At 54.0% G+C, this 19,154-nt stretch overlaps 1 protein-coding gene across 2 annotated transcripts in view; it reads right to left on the reverse strand.

Annotated features, from left to right (window-relative positions):
- The window catches only part of TLN1 (talin 1), a 36,504-nt gene that overhangs the window by 15,322 nt on the left and 2,028 nt on the right, over window positions 1–19,154 (reverse strand). The window contains exons 2-32 of one of the 2 annotated variants that reach the window (XM_059491995.1): window positions 14,968–15,131; window positions 12,666–12,763; window positions 12,303–12,432; window positions 11,917–12,069; window positions 11,495–11,637; window positions 10,968–11,095; window positions 10,426–10,486; window positions 10,049–10,153; window positions 9,542–9,697; window positions 9,201–9,302; window positions 8,899–8,975; window positions 8,558–8,738; window positions 7,793–7,906; window positions 7,360–7,468; window positions 6,971–7,179; window positions 6,754–6,852; window positions 4,622–4,789; window positions 4,030–4,324; window positions 3,767–3,933; window positions 3,305–3,433; window positions 2,887–3,000; window positions 2,581–2,694; window positions 2,290–2,424; window positions 2,011–2,139; window positions 1,811–1,913; window positions 1,531–1,739; window positions 1,330–1,449; window positions 971–1,168; window positions 504–643; window positions 307–400; window positions 64–153 (exon numbers count right to left, since the gene is read on the reverse strand). In XM_059491995.1, the coding sequence (XP_059347978.1) occupies window positions 64–153; window positions 307–400; window positions 504–643; window positions 971–1,168; window positions 1,330–1,449; window positions 1,531–1,739; window positions 1,811–1,913; window positions 2,011–2,139; window positions 2,290–2,424; window positions 2,581–2,694; window positions 2,887–3,000; window positions 3,305–3,433; window positions 3,767–3,933; window positions 4,030–4,324; window positions 4,622–4,789; window positions 6,754–6,852; window positions 6,971–7,179; window positions 7,360–7,468; window positions 7,793–7,906; window positions 8,558–8,738; window positions 8,899–8,975; window positions 9,201–9,302; window positions 9,542–9,697; window positions 10,049–10,153; window positions 10,426–10,486; window positions 10,968–11,095; window positions 11,495–11,637; window positions 11,917–12,069; window positions 12,303–12,432; window positions 12,666–12,763; window positions 14,968–15,097 (4,200 nt within the window). In that variant the 5' untranslated portion in view covers window positions 15,098–15,131. Of the gene's footprint in view, window positions 1–63; window positions 154–306; window positions 401–503; window positions 644–970; window positions 1,169–1,329; window positions 1,450–1,530; window positions 1,740–1,810; window positions 1,914–2,010; window positions 2,140–2,289; window positions 2,425–2,580; window positions 2,695–2,886; window positions 3,001–3,304; window positions 3,434–3,766; window positions 3,934–4,029; window positions 4,325–4,621; window positions 4,790–6,753; window positions 6,853–6,970; window positions 7,180–7,359; window positions 7,469–7,792; window positions 7,907–8,557; window positions 8,739–8,898; window positions 8,976–9,200; window positions 9,303–9,541; window positions 9,698–10,048; window positions 10,154–10,425; window positions 10,487–10,967; window positions 11,096–11,494; window positions 11,638–11,916; window positions 12,070–12,302; window positions 12,433–12,665; window positions 12,764–14,967; window positions 15,135–19,154 lie in introns of both variants that reach the window. The other variant, XM_059491993.1, reaches the window with a different exon arrangement.

A 19,154-nucleotide genomic window follows, 5' to 3' on the forward strand; every position in this document is an offset into this window, starting at 1 on the left:
CTTTGTTCACATATCCTTCCAAAGCCCTCCTTGGTCTTCCCTAAACCTCCATTCAGGGCTTACCTTGGAGTTCTCCATGACACTGTCAAGGCAGTTGAAGTAGGACATGTCATTGACAGTCTGGGTGGGGTTCTCCAACAATTCCTTCACTGTCTGCAGGGACACAGGTGTCACACCCAGAGGAAAATTTTGCATCCTCCACTTGCATCTCCTCTTCATTCCCTCCTGTTCTTTGCAGTGGGATGCAGTTCCCCCATACCCAACATCTCAACCCCTCCAGTGCCTTGTCAATATGTGGCTTCTTACCTCCAGCTCTCGCAGGGCATTGTCACACTCCTTCTGGCCTGGGGCCTGCTGGGTGCACATGGTGATCAGCTGGTTAATGCTGTCAGTCACAGCCCTGCCAGGGACATGGGAGGAAGATATACACATCAATGCATGCCCCACCACCCAGCCCCACTACTGTCTATGGCCAGCAGCTTTCAGGGAGCAGCTCCTCTTACCGTGCTGCTGCTGCCAGCTGATTCTTCAGGTTGGGGGCAGCAGGGTCAGCAGAGAGAGCCTTTGCAGCCAGCAGCAGCTTGCTGGAGGACATGGAAATGCTCTTCAAGTTCGACACCACCTGTGCCTGGTCCTCCTTATTCTGCAATAAGCCAAAATGAGTTTTCTGCAGCACCTCTTAAAGTCCACACCTATCCTGGGTCCACTCTGGGGATTTTCAAGCTGAGCTAATTCCCTTCATCCAACTTGTCCGCCAACAGCAAGGAAACATGAATTCTTGCTGGACTAACCTAAGCCACCTTCTCCCTGTTGCTGTGGTTTTGCACAGCTCCAGTCCCCATCTCCCTGGCTGCATTGGCCACAGCCACCCTAACCACCACTGCCTGGACACTGTCTTTGGTCAGCTACCTTCTCAGATACCCCAAATCTCTGCCTTCATTCAGGATACCCCACAAGCATTTCCTCTCACCGGAGACTGGCTGGCCATCTCCACTCCTGCCTGCAGGAATTCATTGAAGTCATGTCCGAATTTGCCAGAGGACTTGGCCAGGTCTTGAGGGGTGCCACGCGACGCCTGAACCAGCTCATTGGCAGACTGATTGAGCCCTGCTGCTGCCTGGTTCAGCTGGCTCTGCGCCTCCTGGAAGCTCTTGTTGCTGGGAGGGAACTGGAAGGAAGGAGAGAGGTTAGGAGAGGCACAGAGATGAGTAGGAGACAGCAGATGAAAGTCTGGCACATGCTTGGGGATACGCAAGAGTGACCCAATGCAGTTGGACCAGCCTGCATCGCCAGATTTTCCCCTTCCCCTCCCGCCCCAGCTCAGCTCACCGAATCTGAGAGCAGCCTCTTGCTGGCCTCTCCCACCATGCGGATGGCAGCGTCCACGTCCCGCTGCCCTGGCAGGCAGTTAACACAGCGGTTCAGGGCCTGTGACACTGCCTTGGCCACCTGCAGGGAAGCAAAGAGAGGTCACCACCTCCCAGCCAGCTCCACACCCTTCCCACAGCCTGGGGTACCCCCTGTCCCCACCTGGGCCAGGCGCTGCTGGCTCTCTGGGTCACCAGGCTTGGCCACTGCTTTCCGGGCCTCCTCAATGAGGTTGTTGGCTTTGTCCATGACATCACTGGCGCACTCTAGCATGGCACTCTGTGCCTGCGGGTCGGAGGTGTTGGCTGCCACACCACGGGCAGCCTGGCTGAGTGAGCGCAGGGCCTGGGCCACTTCCCGGGCAGCAATTCCTGGGGGGATGGAGAGGTCAATGCCTGTCAGCTCAGTGCCCCTTCCCCCAGCCCTGTTGTGAGGCCAGTACCTGTGTAGTTCTCATTGCCCTGGGCCACTTCTCCCAAGAGGTGAGCGATGGCAGAGCTGACAGCTTTGGTGCTGTTCCCCAGGTCCTGTGCACACTTCTCCATCTGCAGGGGGCCGAGTTGAGACATGCTGGTGAGCTGCACCTTCGGCAACTCCATTGCCCCAGAGTCCACCCTGAGCCACCCTTCCCTGCACCCTCACCGTCTCTCCTGGAAGAGGCTTGAGTTTGCCATCACGGGCAGCTGCCTTGGCTTCCTGCAAGTCCCTCTCCAGGCTCTGCACCAGACCCAGTGCAGAGTCTATCTCCAGGGGTCCACACGCCTCCTGAGCCTGTGACAGAGCAGAAGGGAAGGTGAGCAGGTGACCACTGAGCCCACTTGGCTGTGGTAGAGACCAGAACCCGCCACCAGGCTGTCCCCACCATTCCCCACCACTCTGCACAGCTGGTGTTTCACTGCAGGATGGGACTCAGTCTCTCACCTTCTGGGCTGCTGTGCGGAGCTCAGCCAGAGCTGCAGCCAAGTTCTTGGCACACTGGCTGAGCTGCATAGCAGAGGCTTGGTCCGTTATGGTGGGGACAGTGGCTTTGGCTGCAGCTACCATCTTCCCACCGGGCTGTTGGGCCAGAAAAAAAGCAGTGAGAAGAGAACAAACAGGCAGCATCTCAGCTGCCTATGTGCAGAAGATCTCCCGAAGTCTTAAAAGGGACAGGCACGGTAGGAAAGCTGTAATGCCAGAGCTGGCATGGGAGGCTCTGGGCAGCACGGGTACCTGCAGGAAGTTCTGGCTGGCAGCAATGAGAGCCAGCTGGGCACTGGGGCTGTCTGGCTGGGACTGGCTTCCTCTCACACCTTGCACCAGCATCGGGATCTGCTCAGCCACCACCTGCCAGAGAATAGGGTCACTGGAGAGGATCACACATGGATTCAACCCAGACCAGCTCCTACAGGACCTAAGTGAGGACCCAAGGGTCCAGTCTGACCACTGTGGCGGAGCAGGAAACACCAGCATAGCTAATGAGAGATGAGACAGGGAGAGGGAGCACAGGAGATGCCGGGATCAGGCCCAGGGCATTACCTTGCAGCTCTGCACCAGCTGCTGCTGAGCAGCAGGGTTCTTGTTGGAGGAGGAGGCGTGCTGCGCGGCAGCGATGGTCTGCGTGGCCGAGGCGGCGGCCTGCTTGGCTGCATGCTGGCACAGGGAGGCACAGGTTAACATTGGCAGTCTGTATTGAGCCCCCCCCCCATGATCAGGGCGAAGATCCCCCAAACAACTTCTCCTGTGCCTACTCCTGTGGCACCTAAGCATTCCCAGCACCCCAAAACAACACAGTGCACACAACGGAAGGGAGATCTCTCTGTGACGCAGCATGGACACTTGTACTTGAAAAGGACTTTACCCCTCTGGAAAGAGGAGCTGTATGGGGGCTCCTGGACAGGCCTTGCTCACTGACTGTGCTTGCTTGCCCTTTGCAGATCCTTGCCCAGCACCTCACCTCCAGCTTGTGCACAAGCTTCTTCTTGATGGCGTTCTGGGCTGCAGCGTTGGTTGCCATGCGGAGCCCTTCTGCTGCCTCACGCAGCCGCTGCTGCTGCTCCTCGCTGTCCGGGTGGGCTGCAGCTCCCTGGAGAAAACAGAAAACCCATCACACCTCTCAGGGACCATAGAGTCACTTTTCCTCCTGGAGCAGCACCTCTACTCTGGCCCCCACAAGACAGCCCTGTTTATAGTACTTGGGAGATGTTAACAGCCTCTCTGGAAGAGTCCAGCAGCAGGAGCAATAACAGTTTCTCTGCTAGTACACACAGCTTCTGCAAGCTCCTTCACAGGAGGAGCCCACACCACAGGTCCCTGGCTCAATGCAAGACCTTGCTCTGGGAGCTGCTGTTCATCCCCTACACAGCACTGAGCCTTGGACAGGGCCAAAGCCAGCATCCACCCTTCCCCACACACTGACCTTTGCAGCCTCCACCATCTTGGCAGTGGCATCAGCCAGGATCTTGGCTGCACTCAGAAGCTTGCGTGAATTCTCCAGGTCTGTCTCTCCCTCAGCATCAGCTTTGATGGCATTGACAAGGTCAGAGGTGGCCTGGGCCAGAATACGAGCTTGACGCACCATTTCCCCTGGAACAGAATGGAAGTGTGGCCTGTTAGCAAGTCCCAAGGGCTCTCTGACACCTCCATACCCACTGTTCTCTGCCCTGGCTGTCTCACTCTCACCTGCATCGCCCATGGAGCTGAATATATTCTCAGTGACGTTGAGGATGGTGTCAGTGGCCTGGTCGTACCGCCCGATGGGCTGTCCACCCAAGGCATGCTGCTTGATGTGCTGCAGTAGGTCATTCAGGGCCTGGGTGACAGCTGTGGCTGCCACCCCCACCTGCTTCAGGAGCTGGTCATCGCTGGTGGCTGCCTTAGAGGCCTCCACACAGCCCTCAGCTGATTTGGCCACCAACTTGCCAGCCTCGATCAGCTGCTCCTGGCAAACTGGGGAGCTGATTGTAGGAGCCACAACCTGGAAGGGAGAACAAAGGCTGGGCAGCAAGCATGGTATGCTCCATGGAGGAGCCATCCCAAACTTCTGCTCCTCCAAAGAGGATCACCATTGCTTGGGCACAGCAGCAGGGCCTCCAACAAGAGGCAGCCCATGCATCCTGTGCCAGATTCCCAATGTCCTGCCTTAGGACATGTGGTCCTGGCACACTTAGGACCCCGCTGCAAAGCTGCCCACTTAGGACCCCGCTGCAAAGCTGCCCCCCAGCCAGGTGAAGCTCACACGCATGCTGAGGCAGGGATTAACCTTGCTGCTTACCTTGGTGCAGGCCACCAGCTGGGAGGTGGAGAGGGCACACTGGGTGGCGGCTGCGATCACCTGTGTCTGCAGCGCAGCATCCTCCGTTTTCTGAGCCACGTTCTTGGCTTTGAGCACCAGCGCAGCAGCAGCGTTGGCCACTGCCTTTGCCAGCTGCATAAGCATGTCCTGGGAGGGGACAGAAAGGGTCAACGAGGCAGCCATGGCAGTGGGAGCAGCCGCAGCCATCTGCAAGGCTCTCGTGAAATATTCAGATGGGAAATGTGAGCCCTCAGGGCCCTTTCATCCACTCTGTCCCAGCACCAGCAGCACTGAATAGCGGGAAAGGCTGGCAGCACCTTGATCCCATCTCCACTGTGTTCTAAAGCTGGCAGTGAGGCTGTAGCCTGGCCCTGAGCTGCAGCCTGCACTGCCACAAACACCACCCATAGGAGCTTGGGCAATGCTCAGCATCACTGCAGTACCGACTCCCCAGACAACCACCTGTCCCCAGTTGTACCACAGGAAGAAACTGCTGCAAGGCACTGCTGGTACTTCCTGGATTTGATTTGGTTTGCAAACATTTGAACACGGTGAAAAGATGACAAACCCTTCCGGCCAAACAGCAGGCACAAGCCAGCCTTGGCACACCCACACCATGGGCAGCTGCCAGCAAGAGGCAAGTGGGAGATACTCCCATGCTGGCCACCTCTGGGCATTGCAGGTATGCCAGCTATTTTCATCTTCAATTCTAACTTGTTGGCTGACAAGCTAGAATACATCTCTGCTGTTATTCCTGAAGCTAACAGAGAGGTGTGACAAGGCAACCAGCCTACTCTCTCCTGGGTGGCAGGTACACAACCAGTGCCAGGAGGCAAGAGGCAGGGACCAGCACATGGTGAACTGCTTTCCTGCAGGGCACCAGATATGACAGCATGCTGCAGCCTTCAGGATTAGCCCCTGTGGCACACTGCTGGTGAAAACTGGTAGCACCACCCCTTATAGCAAAAATCCTGGTAGGCAGGGCAGGGCTCTCCGCCTACTGCTGCTGCCAACCTGCTGCTGTGTGTGTGATCACAGCAAACAGCCCTGCACCCCACAACAAGTAAGCCTCTGGCCACCAAACCAGAAGAGTCACAGCATTCCCTTGCCTCCTGCAAGCCAAGACTACTCCAACTGCAATCCATCACCTTGTGCGACAGGAGGAAAGACTGGAGAGTGCATGCATCCAATTCCAGAGTCCCCAGACCACTGCATCTGAGCCCATCAAAGGAAGTACATACACTCAGGTCTGACAACTGTGAGGCAGAACATCCTGCTGCTTGACTGCAAATTGTCTTCCAGGTCCAAAATCTGACCTTTGGGGATATTCTGTCCTGGCACTGCTGCATGGCCAAACATGGCTTTCTGCTCTGCTTCTAGCTTTTCAGCTACCCTTGGATATCTTTCAAGGCCTCTCTACTCTGTTGAATCTGTGTGGCTGCCATGAATGGAAACGCCTTTTTTCTGGAGCATTTTGGTCTCTAAAATGTCTGGATTGTTCTCCCCAGAACACTGCTACCTCCTTTGTGCTGGCAGGAGCAATCATGGGAAAGCCAGCTGGCAGACAGCTCATCTAAAAAAAACTGCCACACAAGGCTCCACCCATACTGGGTCTCTGATGGGGACAGGCAGGCATCTCCCACAGGCAGGGAGCAGCAGGCAGGAACTGAGGTGGCTGCAAGGGGTGATCTCCAGAGCAGCACTTACTCCAGCAGCAACCCGAGTGCATGGACTTCTGAGATCCAACCACCAGAAAAGCAGAATTTGCAAGAGCCCTTCTCCAAAGATTTCAGATTATAGTTCCCAGAGGAGCCCCCTTCACATTGGAGATGGCAGGGACCACCAAGCCAAGCCAGGCCTGTTTTACCGTCTTTGGTTCAGAGGAAGGTAGGCTCCAAGCACACCGGTTTTCTGGGATCTACACAGAATCCACAAGATAAGAGTTGTTATATCACTCTAGAGACAGAGATGGGCAATGGTCTGTCCCCTCCCTCACAAAGTCACGACTGGGCACTGGCGAATGTTCAGCTTGGGCTCCTCCTGTGAAGTCCTGTGCAAAGGCCAATAGTTTTATGGAGTGGCAGTCCTTGGTTGCTGCTGGGTGCACTCACCTGGAACCGGGGGTCAGTGTCACTCTCCCCTATCTGCTGCAGAAGCTCCCCACTGGTTTGTCCCACCAGGCCAGCAGCCTGCAGGAGATTCTGGCGAGGCTGCAAGGAACAAGGCAAAACCGACACAAAGCTCATGAGCAAGCCTTAAAAACTTCACTCAGTGGTTTCCCTTGGCTTCCCCCTTCCTCTCAGTCCCACAGCCCCTCCAGCTCCCCACCTCAGCGCTGGCAGGCTGTGCTGTTTTCAGCAGGTCTGAGACGGCACTCGCCAGGTTCTTGGCTGCCTGCAGAAGCTGCCGCCCGTTCCCTCCCTCGTCCTCCATCAGCGCAGCCAGCAGCTTCACACCCTTAGACATCTCCGTCAGGTTGGAAGAGATGGTGGTGACAGCGCAGCCCACAGCGGTGTAGTCCGTGTCTGCTGGATCCCCTGCACAGGTAAGAGAGGAGTCAGGATGGGATGTGCTCCAAGTGATGCTCCAGGAGCATCCTAACACCTGTCACTGATGTGGTTTTCCTTTCACGGAGCAGAGGGAGTCTTTCAGCCAGACAAGAGAGACCAGATATTTTATTGAACTGGGGCATTCCTCTTCTCTAGTTCTCCATATACCTGCAGTAAGGTTGACGACTGAGGCCGTGCCAGCAGTGATGGCATCCACTTGGGAGTGGATCTCATGCTTCGACTCATCCATCTTGTTTTTGCGCCAAGCTTTTGATGCCTGAGTGGGAGAAAAGGATCAGGAGAAGGTGGTAGAAGTGGTGGATAGCTGCACACATGCTCACAGAGAGAAATGCAAGAAAGAGGATACAAAGAAAAAAGTGGAAAGAACTGTAGCCACCCAAATTCTCTAGTCCACCCTGACCAAACAACATGGCCAAGTGTCTCCTCCATGTCTCCCCGCAGAGTGGGATACAACCCCATCTCTTTCCAGGCAGCAGATCTTCCCAGGAGCTGCTAATACTTCTGGGAATGCGGCCAGCCTGACCCAGCCCAGCTTCCAGTAAGGTTCACCCCCAGCACCCCACCTTCACCCAGCACTCACAGCATCCTGCCCAAGAGGTGGCAAGGTCTCAAAGTCATCCAGCGTGGCCTGGGCTGCATGCACAGCCTGCATGCTGGAGTTGATAGTGCCAGTCAGGGCTTGCTGGGCTGAGGTCTGCAACACAGAGACAGAAAGAGTGAGATATGCCAAAGGCTTGGAATCTACATATTTGGCTCAAATGCTCCCCTGCAATGTGCTGCTGATGGCACCGCACTAGGTAGCTCTCCACATAGTGGGGTGGACTTAGCAAAAAGGGAGTTTCCCCTCTGCAACTCCCACTGGAAAATGCCTCATCCCACCATGGTTGCAACTAAATCTCACAGCTAAACAGCTCTCGGGGACTTGGAAAAAGACACTGTGAGATCCCACAAGGCTTTCACAGCAAGCGCCCACAACAGACTGCATGGGGCAAAAGAAATCAGCCTCCTTGTGGCCTTTTCCAAGTGTTCCTCCAGCTGCACAGGAGATGGGGGCACCAAAACATGGCATTGGGTTCTGCTGCAAACCACAGACCTAATGGGGCTGAAAAGAGAGACTGCAGTCCCTAGCCAGACTAAAATGCTGGGGTGTAGCTCAAGTTTGCAGAGAAGGTGCAGGAGGACACTGGCTCAGCCAGGCCAGCAAGCACACAAAACCAGTGGCACAAAGCCCCTGCCCTTCACAGTAAGACAGTGCTTGGTCATGGACCCAAACAGATTGGTCTACACAAGCCTGACAGTCACCTCTCAGAGTTTGTGCCCTATGGTGAGCACAAGAAGAGCTTACCAGGGGAGGCATGTGCCCTCGGTGCATCTGGCCACTGGTGATCTGCAGCTGAGGCTGTGGCATTGTGCCCACCTGGAAGTTTTCTGGCCCTCCAGCCCCTGTCCGCATGATGGCTGGCAGGGCCACTGAGCCCAGCTCTGCCTTGCCTACACGGTTAAACTGCTGCTGCATGACTGTCGACCTGAGATGAGGAGAAATACCAGGTAAAGGAATGCCTGCACTGCTGGCACCAGGCTCTGTGAGCGTGGCAGCTCCTCCTCCTTGCTGTGCTGCAAGCTTTGCTTGAGCACACTCTCCATTCAACTTGTCTTTGGCAGCTGCCTTGCTCCTGGGAGACTTACTTCTTTGGAGACACAGAGTCTTCCAGCATGGTGGACTCCTCATCACCCTCCAGTCCAAAGTGGTCTTTGCTCTTTTTCTGCAAAATGAAAGAGAAAATGATACTCCCAAGCCCTCCCCCTTCTCCTGCAGCCCAGACACCATACCAGCTCACAAAGGGTGACCCAGGGCAGGGTCCCCCTGCCTTGCCTCCAGCTTTCCCAGCAGTACCATCAGCCAATGGCTGAGTGGAGGCAGTTGGAAGGCACATTCTGTATGCCTCCCTGGAGACAGGCTATCAGTGCCCTTCTCAGCACAGTCTCACCTTTTTGAGGATGATATCGATGTAGCCAGCAATCAGCTGGGCAATCTGTTCCCCTTCTGTTGTCTGCACTGAGTAGTAACCATCCTGGTAATCTCCAAAATCCTGCAACAGCAGGGCACAGGGTAGCACCGGAGCAGGGCACTGGCAGCCATCCTGAGCCCCTCTGGTATGCACTAAGCACCTGAGCACTAGCCATCAAAGCAAGCACTGGGAGAGGCACCAGAGCAGGGCAAGGCTGTGCCACCATGGAGCAACAGCTGAGAGAGGGGCTGGAGTGAGAGCAGCCCATGTGCAGGGGTACCAGTGGAAAGGAGGCATGGGAGACCAGTGCTGGTCCCTACCAGGGTGAAGCTCTTGGGTGAGGCTGCCCAACGCTTGATGTTGGTCAGGCTCCACTCCTGAATCACTTCCTTGGTCTTCTCGTCCACACGCATCACGCACTCCTTGGTGATCCCCAGCAGTCGTGGCACCAGCTTGTTCTTCCCCTTCATCTTCTCCTGTGGGCCATAACAGAAGGTCTGTGGGCTATCCCCAGGATGGATCCACAGGCGCACAGACATCTGAGGTCTGCCATTGCTACCAAAACACCCGCAAGGCCACACTTTCTAGTGGTGACAATTATCACAACTTGACAATGTTGAATATATCTTGACAATGCTGAATATAACTTAACAGCATGAACCCAGGAATAGGAAGGCAGTGCACAGGGAAATGCAACAGGGGAAATGCAAAAAAAAAAACTGGAGCAACATAGATTGAGGGGAAGCAGTTGGAGACACAACAGATGGATGCTGAAGAAGCAGAATTTTGGTGAGTCTGAAGTGGGACCAGGGGTGCTGCTGCTGTACCTTGACCAAGAAGAAGGAGACCCCGTATGTCTTGAGGGAACGGGCAAGTTTCACATAGTGAACTTTGGCTTCAATCTCACTTATGTTCTGACATTGCTTGTGGGCCTGCCAACAGCAAGACAGAACATTGCACCAGATCCACAGTCCTGCCTTGACACCATTGCACAGCTCTTCCGAGCTCTCCCCACCCCACCAGCATCCCCTGCACCAGCTCTGATCTCTGAGATCTCAGGAGTTGCCCTGTCTGCCCACCTACAGCTCCTGCTCCTGTTTCTCACCCACCAGACTGGTGTGTGCTGCCTCCTCAGACAGGAGCGCCTCAACCTTTAGTGAGGAGGAACAAAAAGTCCAGATCTCAACCTCCACACTGCACATACCATGAAGATCTTGCGTTCTCCTTTCTGCTTGATGTACTCCTTGGGCAGGAAATCCTTGAGCCTGCCAAAAGACAGCCAAGTGAGTTGTTAGCAGCAGAGCCCAAAGCCTGTCCTTGACTATGAAAAAGTCCAACTGAAAGCCACAGACAAGGGCATAAGCTGAAGTTTTTGGAAGCAGTAAGGATGTGGGAGAGACTGCTCCAGCTATGAAAGCTGTCCTTGGATTTCCCCTAGTTAAGAGTGGGGAAAAGGTGCTGATAATGCAGCCCTTTGTGTGGCATCAAGGCAGGCCAGGGGGTGGGCTGGGGCCACCCCCACAGCAGCTGACTGCATGGCCCTACAGGGCTACCAGATGATGGGGGGCTGGCAGCCCTCATAGCTGGTGTGGATCCCTGTGCTTGGGCACTGTGCTGTGAGGGAGGAGAGGGGTTGCTCCAGGGGCACCCAGACCCCCAGAGCCGCACAAGGCAGTGTGGCACTCGGTGCTGCCAAGCTACCCCAGCTGCCTCAAGACAAGCCCAGGGGCTCCCCAGGACACTCACTCCAGAAAGCCTGGTTTGTGCTTCTGCTCGTTGTATGGCCCAAACTGGATCTGGCACTGGTAGCCAGCAAACTCACAGGCTTTGTCAAAGGAGACAGGGTGGGAACCGTTCAGAATGTCATCACGAGCCTGTTTGGGAATAGAAGACACCATTGTGGGCTGGGCAGCCATGCAGCCCTGTCACTGCTCTCCTCCATATCAAGCACATGTTTTACAGACTTAAAAGAAGTGGTTCTAAAAAACAGGTGTATGTAGGACCAGGCTGCTCTCCAGAGGCATCAAGCCTGGGGGAGGAACAGCAGCAGCATTTCAGGATGGTTCCTACCAGACAGAGCTGACTGGCATTCCCTGGGGAGATCTGGAGTATACAAAGGACAGGGCTGGGATAGCCAGTATTGGCTCTTAGCCAGGACATAGCTGGGTATCCCAAAGTACCTCCCCATCATGGCTCCTGACAAAACCTTCAGCCACCAGACTTGTCAGGGGCTGGCAGGAGGCAGTGGAACCAGGTGCTCTGGGAAGCTATACCTGCACATAGAGCAGGTTGAGCTGCACAGGATCTCTCGAGTCCACGTTCTGATCAGAGTAGAAGAACTTGCGCCGCAGCAGCAGTGTTTCATTGTCATCGATGCCTTGCTCACGGAGGGTCCGGCCGTGATCCAGCCAGTTCACTGCAGACAATGCCAGGGTGTGAGTAGGGACAGGCACTAAGGCACAGCTGGTCCTGGCCCTGGGGCTGCTTATGCTGAGTGAGGAATGGATGTCTGCCTGATGCATCCCAGCTCTCACCCGTCTGCCCTGGGCCCACAGGCAGGAGATATTCTAGGAAGTGTAGACACATGTTCCTTCATGCACATGTTTCTCCCCACACCCTCTTCCCCTTACAGGGGTCCCTATTCCCCTCCCCCAAGGCTGTCGGCACAGGCTGACCCCATTCCCAGTACACCTACACTCATCATCTGTGTGCAACTTCTGTTTGAGCTTTTCCATCTTCTTCTCATCTCGCAGCAAGGTCTTGTCCTTCTTGAGGGTGCCAGTAACCTCTTCTTTCTTCTCTTCCATGATCTCCCGTACAAGTGAGTACTCATCATAGTTGGTGATGCCTGCAAGAGATCAGAGAACCAAACTCAGAAGGACTGTTCTGCCAAACACAGAGCACGGAGCAACGCAGGGGTGCAGAGCAGTATCTCCTCCCTAGAGTCACGCACCCCTCAGATACCCCTGCTGCCAGGCCATCTGCAACAGAGCTGCTGCTGCTTCTCCCCCAGAAGCCTGTCAGATTCTGCCATTCTTTCCCCACCTCCTTTCTTCCCCCCTGTCACTGTCCTCTCCTCACCAATCCGGGCACATATTGTCATGAGCATGTCCGTGACAGTTTTGGAGTCATCCACCATCACTGTTTTCACTGTCCCATCCAGCATGCGGATCTTCAGGGGCCGCTGCTTCTTCTTGTACTCCATGGTATCCTGCAGGCACAGCAGAGCACAGCTACCAGCAGTGGCACCAGTGCAGGGCACCCACACCCCACAGTCAGGCAAACAGCTCCCCCCTGCCTGGTGCAATAGTGGGGTGACAGGGCATGCTGCAGGGCATAACACAAGGCAGTACAGCAGGCACCCACACCACCTCCACGCCATGAGCAAGACATCCAACCATGGAGCGAAGGATGCAGCTGGAAGGATGTGGGATGGATACTTACCCCATTGCGAAGCATGTAGTAGTCCAGAGCCTTCCCAGCCTCCAGCCAGATCCCTTTCTTTGGGTCTTCATCCGAGAGGAAGAGCCCAAAATCATTGGCTGAAAAACAGGTACAGTCTCTAACAGGGTAGTCCTGAGCAGCATAAGGCCACCCCAATGCCACTCTGTGCCCAGGAATATGCACCGGAGCAAGCCAGTGTGTGAAGCACAGCAGCCCTGTGAAGGCTGAAGCCCAAACCTAATGACAAACAAAGTTGGCACGCAAGCTCTGAGGTTTTACCACAGTTATCTGTGGAAAAAATCATCTGCAGCATGCCTACGCAATGTTGAACTTGGAACTGACAGACACAACAGAAGGAAGAGCTTGCAGTTGGGGCTGACAGCTCTCTGAAATCTTCAGTGCAATGTGTAGTAGTAATGAAAGCAAGGTAGTAAAATGCTGGGGGATCACCAGGAAGGGTGCTGGGAACTGGTCTATAAAATCTAGGCAATCCACACTTAGAGTACTCTGGTGGTAGGGTCTGCATCTCCTCAGGACACAGTACAGTTTGAAAAGACAGAGAGACAACCTGAATGATGGAACCTAGAGGAGCTGGGACTCCTTTCTTTGCTGAACGAGAACCAGCTCAAGGCTTACAAGGTCTCAGAGGTGGTGAGTAAATATCATTCACCAAATCCTGCTCCCTCAGGGTGGAGTGCCTGGTGAAAGGGCTGCTGCTGGATCCTCGCCAGTGACTCCCCAGCTCAGGCCTACAGGGACAGGCCCGTTTTTATGTAGCAAGAGGCCAGGACCACGCCTGGCTTTGCCCTGGAAAGGTCCTTCTCCACCTCTGCAACAATCCTGCGCCGCAGGCTGTCTTGGTTGGCTATGTTTATAACTCGTCATCTTGTTGGCAGCTCTCTTTGGGGAGGGACAAATTCCTGAGCCACCCTGCGCCTGCCTGGCTAACACTGCTGTTAAGATCCTACTAAACAGGGAGCAAAAAAAATCATGAAAGCTTGCCATTTTATTTTTGAAGTAAAAAAAGAACAACAAAAAACCAAACTGTTTTCAAAGCAAATTCCAAGAGGATAAATCCAAAGCGCTGAAAACTGAGCAGCTTGCCCCAGATCCATGGGTTGGGCAGGGAGAGGCACTTCCTGAGACAGAGTAAGAGCAAAGCTGGAAACTTACACCAAAGCTCCCCCAGCCCAAAGGTGACAAAAAAACAGGGCAGCTCAAAAAAGGAGCCCAAGTGCCACTGTGTAAGAAACAGCAAAGAGAAGTAAAAGCTGCAAGGAACACACAGGAAAAGAAAGGCTGTGAGCAACTGAAAAGGAACGCAGGAATAAGAAGTTCCCTTTAAGGCCTTCCCCTTGCTGCTTTTTTTATAAACAGGCTGGCTCACACCCAGGAGCAGGAAATGCAATGCTCCTTCCAACACCACTATAGCCCTGCATATCCAAAGACATCAAGTCCCTTGCTGAAGCTGAAAGCCATAGTCTGCTGGACTGCTGACCAGCCGGACATGGTATAAGAAGGCATTTCCTTTCAACCTCAAGGAATGTGCTGCTCCCAGATGTCGCTGCACTCCCCCTCCTCTTCCCACGACTCTTGACCTCCACTTTGCTGTCTCTCCTCCATGGCACAGCCGCTTCTGGGGGTTTCAGGGACTCAGGAGAGCCCCTGAGACAGCGTCCCAGAGCTCCAACCCCCCATCCATGATGGGGACAGGCCACATCCGCGTGGGTGTGAGTCACATCATGAGCTCATGAGCTATAGACTAAATTGTGAGCCTAGCGGCAGCAAGAAAATACTGGAGCTGAGGCAGCCTAGAAAGGTAATGGAGCACCAGCAGGGGTCTGGCAGAGAGCTGCCAGCGGGATACAGACCAAGGGGAGATTATATATAGCCCAAGAAATCAAAAATTAACTCAAATGTTTTATTAATGTTTGCTATGACCCCTGCAACTGTTTAAACTCACATATCCCTAGCTAGTGGTGATGAATGTAAGTAGGACGGAAGAGCAGAGACAGAAAGGGCAGTGGACTCAAATTGCTTAAAGAGTTATTTCACTTCCAAATGTAGTTTCCTAACTTCTAAACACACAAACTTTTTTCTGGGATGTTGAGGAGGGAGTCTGAGAAACTCAGACCCTCACATCAACTGGGCAAGAGGACTTGGACCCCACTCCTCCCACCCCACCACTTCTCTGGCAAAGTGCCAGAGAGGCACAGACAGAAAAGAAAAGGGAGACGAGTGAAATGCCAGGAGCTAAGCCAAGGCAGCCCTGGCATGGCAGCCAGTCCCACCATGGACTTACACTGTCCTATCTGTGCCTCAGGCACCCGCTCACGGATCATGCGGCAGGCATCGTACACCATGGTGGAGGGCTCAAACTGCATCGTCTTCACCACATTGCCAATGCTGATCTTCAGCGAGAGGGCAACCATGGTGGCGGCTGGGCTGTCCCCACTCCTGCGTCACCTGCTGGAGGAGACAGACGGTGAGCTCTGATGGCTGGCCCCAAACAGTGTGCAGTGTGCTTGCTCCCTCCCCCTTTGGCAGCACCTGAAAGCCAGGATTCAGCTTCCAGTGGCAAGAAAGGGCTGCAGCCTGTGCTGGCAAGCTGTGAGGTCCCACCTTCCAGACCTGGGACCTGAGCCCAGCACTGGGACCCCCACCTCCTTGCCCTAAGGTCCTAAAGCCAAATTTACTTGCCTTGTGGGAATGACAGCAGCTGGTACCCAAGAAAGATACTGCCAGGGAAAGGAAGTGAGGATGAGGGAGCACACTAGATAAGCTGTGAGAGCATGATGGAAGGGGTTATAATTAAACCTGCCATGACACAGAAGCCACAAGAGGAAAACCAAGCTTTGACCCAGAGCTGGCAGGGCCCTTCCCCAGCTATCAGGACCCCTCATGTCGCCAGCAGACGGTGCTGAGCTGGCAGCCTGAGTACAGAGGGATGGAAAAGCCTGAAGCTGCACAGGGAGGCAAGATAAGGGCACCAGGCATTGAATTCACACATTAAATTCAATTACCTGGGAAAAGCACCAATCACACCCAAGGTGTGCTCATGAGATCTGGTATCTGGCAGCAGATCCCAGCCCAAGGCACAGGGCAATGCACAGGAGGGCAAGGGACCACCTGTGACAGGTCTCAATGCATGGGCATACAAGAGCCAGACCATGACATCTGAAAAAGGACTCAAGCAGAATCCAGCTTGAAGGATCAGCTTCATAGAACAGAATCACAGAATCATCAGGGTTGGAAGATCACCTAGTCCAACCACCCACGTAGCACTACCACAGTAAACCCTAAATCACTAGATCATATCACCTAACACCAGATCCAGACACCTCTTAAACACCTCCAGGGATGGTGACTCCACCACCTCCCCGGGCAACCTACTCCAATGCCTCATCACATTAACAGTGATTTTTTTTTTTAATATCTAATCTGAACCTTCCCTGTCTCAACTTAAGGCTATTTCCTCTTGTCCTCTCACTGCAGGCATGGCAGGAGAGACCGGCCCCCATCTCAATATAACCTCCTATCAGGTAGTTGCAGAGTTCAGGCTTAAAGGATTGCACAGAGCAGCTTCTGAGCAAGCGTTCCTCAACAGAGCTCCAACACACCAGAGCTTTAATAACACCTAATCAGAACTGCAATATCTGTATTGCAGAGTAAAAGCTGAAAGAAGTAACAGAAGTAAAAGGAGGTCATATGTAAGTGCTCCACTTGCCTGATGCAGCTTGTAAGAGCCTTTCCCTTCACAGATCTACTGTGAAACAGGTTTCAGTGCTTTCCCAAGTTGCCAAACCCCTCAGAGTCCCTCCCAAGTCCTTTGCTTCTGCCCCACTACTCCATGCCTCCCTCAGAATTCCCTGTCTGGCCCAACCCGATGCTCTCCAGCAGGGACACGCCTTTTCCCCTCCCTGAGTGCCTGCTCATACAGAGCGAGTCCCCTGTTCTGCTGACCCAGGCTGCCTTGTCCTTAAACTCCAGTGATGGGAGGATGCAAGAGCACTGGTGGGATACACATCTGCTTATTCTCTTTTAGATTCATTTGCTCCTGCCAGACTTCCTATTATGGCTGTCAGGGAAAGCTGATCTTGCATCCTCAGCCTGGCCTGGGAAGGTTCTTGGGTAAAATGTGCTGGCAGCCTTCCTCGCAGTGCAGCAGCACTTGGTGAGTCTGTACATCCCTGCCCAGTGCTGCCAGCTCCAGTCCACCTGGGAGGGGGTACACCAGCAGCAGGCTGCTCTCAAACACAGACCTGAGCAGCCTAGGGGCAGGATCCGTGTCCAGTTCTGGCCAGGAGCAAGTCAGAGGGCAGGGGCTCTGCTCCTGCAGAGCCATAAAGCCACGCTGGTGGTGCAGGGTGGGAGGCAGGGACCAAGGAGCGTGCCGCCTCCGCCAGCACATGGAGCGGCTCCAGCTCTGCATTCCTGAGCCGTTCTGCAATGTTTCTGCGGAGGCCCGTGGCCCCCACTGTCTCCGCTGCTGAGGAATGAAATGCACTTCAGCTCCAGAGCCCATCGGTGGAGGGAAGGAGGTGGCAGAGGCACTCGCCCGTGCCATTGCCATCTATCCGGAAGCACTAGCAAAGCTGTGGGGCTGAACAAACGAGGAACACCCTGTCATGGAAAGGGTTTTCCAAGTATTTTATGTGCAGGGCAGGCTGCTGCGGTCACCAGGCCAACTTCTCTACATCTAAAAATATTCTCAAGTTGAGCATAAAGCTGCTTTCCATCCCTCTGCAGGAAAAGGAGAACATGCCACTGACAAGACAAGGTCAGAGACCACGGAGGAAGGAGTGGAGGACGTCAGACAGTAGAGAGGAACTGAGAGGAGCCAGGACATCTGCCACTAGTTCTGCATCCGCTTCTTGCCCTCACAAAGCCACCCAAAACCAGGCATGCACCAGAGGCACCCCTTAGCACACCCTTCACAGGGGTCACTGTGCTTCCCAAGACCCCACAAGAAGATGACTGCTCAAGCCTTCCCACTCCCAAACACAAAAATATTACAGAGGTCAGCAGGGAAGATGCTGATGACATCAAGGAAAACCTCAGAAAAAAGGGTGATGGTTCACTTCAATTTCCATATTTTATGGAAAAAGTCAAGGCTCTAGCAGCTGAACTTTGCTCACAGCAGTGTCTAGAGTAGAAACATCCTCTGCTGCAAAAGGACACCCTCTCAAACCGGGGTGAGGTTTGCCAGCAAAATGTGGCAACTAATCACACAAGGTTGGCAACTTGGTCCCTACAGATCTCTCCCCTCTGTGAACCATGTGGAGAGAGAAAAGCTGGACTGGATGTAACAAATGAGACAGCGTGGGAGCCTGGCACTGCAAACCAGAAAAAAAAAGGACAGCGAAACTCAAGCTGTCCCCCTAGAAAGAAGAAAAACAAAAAACCCAAACAAACCAAGTCTTGATGAACACACACCAAATTTTTGCTGGCTCACCTCCAGAGAAAGCAAACCCATTCTCAGTCAAACCTATTCTCAATCACATTGTCAGTATGCAAAAACAGATAAGGCACCAAAACAGCCGGGTTAACACATTTCTGCATTTTACAGCAAGTTGTGTACAACCCTTTTTGAACCACGGGCACACTTCTGAGCCAATCGCAAGGTGATGACAGGGACGGGTTAACCTTGGTGTGGTCCCACCACTTCCCCCAGGAGCTGCTGTGGCTTCCTCCTCCATCGCACCCCACGCAAGGTGAGCAAAACCGAGACAGCGGCAGAGGCCTCCGGGCTCTGCCTGAGGGCAGGCTCAGTGCAGGCAGGGCTGCGGGCAGATGGGACCTGTGTGGCCCAAGGCACCACCGTGACATTGCCAGGGACACAGACAGTGGGTTTTTGGTCACGTGATGGAATTACTGTATTTTTGTCGGAGGAGTTCACTGCTGCAGTAACGGTTACGTGGAAGCGTATGTGTGTTAAAAGACAAAAAAATCAAGCAGAATTCAACTGTGGACACCTGGAACGCTTGTGATGAGTTTCCAGAAAAAGCTGCAAATCTTCAGATGCAACAGTTCTGCCATTTTTATTACGTTCTCTCTTAAGGGATTCTCCAAAAGAAGTCTTGTAATGGAGTTTGGTTTTTTCCCTCTTTTTTTAATGTCAATACCAAATTTCACATGGGAAAAGCCCCACTGTGGACACCCCCTGGACTGGGAGCTGGCTGCAGGAAGCTTTATCTGCTGCAAACCATCCCAGTGTTGGGGTTTTCCACAGGCACAGCCACTGGCACAGCTAGGAAGATACCAGGCCACCAAAACGCAATGTCTGCAGCAGTGGTTTGGCCATTATGTCAGCATGTGCACTCCAGCAGCATCAACAGGGTCAAAAAGAAGCCAGACTAGGCTCTGGCTGGGTTCTCCAGTGCAGGACCAGTACACAGAACCACAGCAGGCACTGAGGCAGACAGAGCTCAGCCCTGCACCAATGGGAAGGCTGAGCCAGCAGCCCCAGCTGGTTTAGTGTCACACGCT

The sequence above is a fragment of the Ammospiza nelsoni genome, chromosome Z (genome assembly GCF_027579445.1).
Source record: "Ammospiza nelsoni isolate bAmmNel1 chromosome Z, bAmmNel1.pri, whole genome shotgun sequence".
Taxonomy (NCBI): Eukaryota; Metazoa; Chordata; class Aves; order Passeriformes; family Passerellidae; genus Ammospiza; species Ammospiza nelsoni.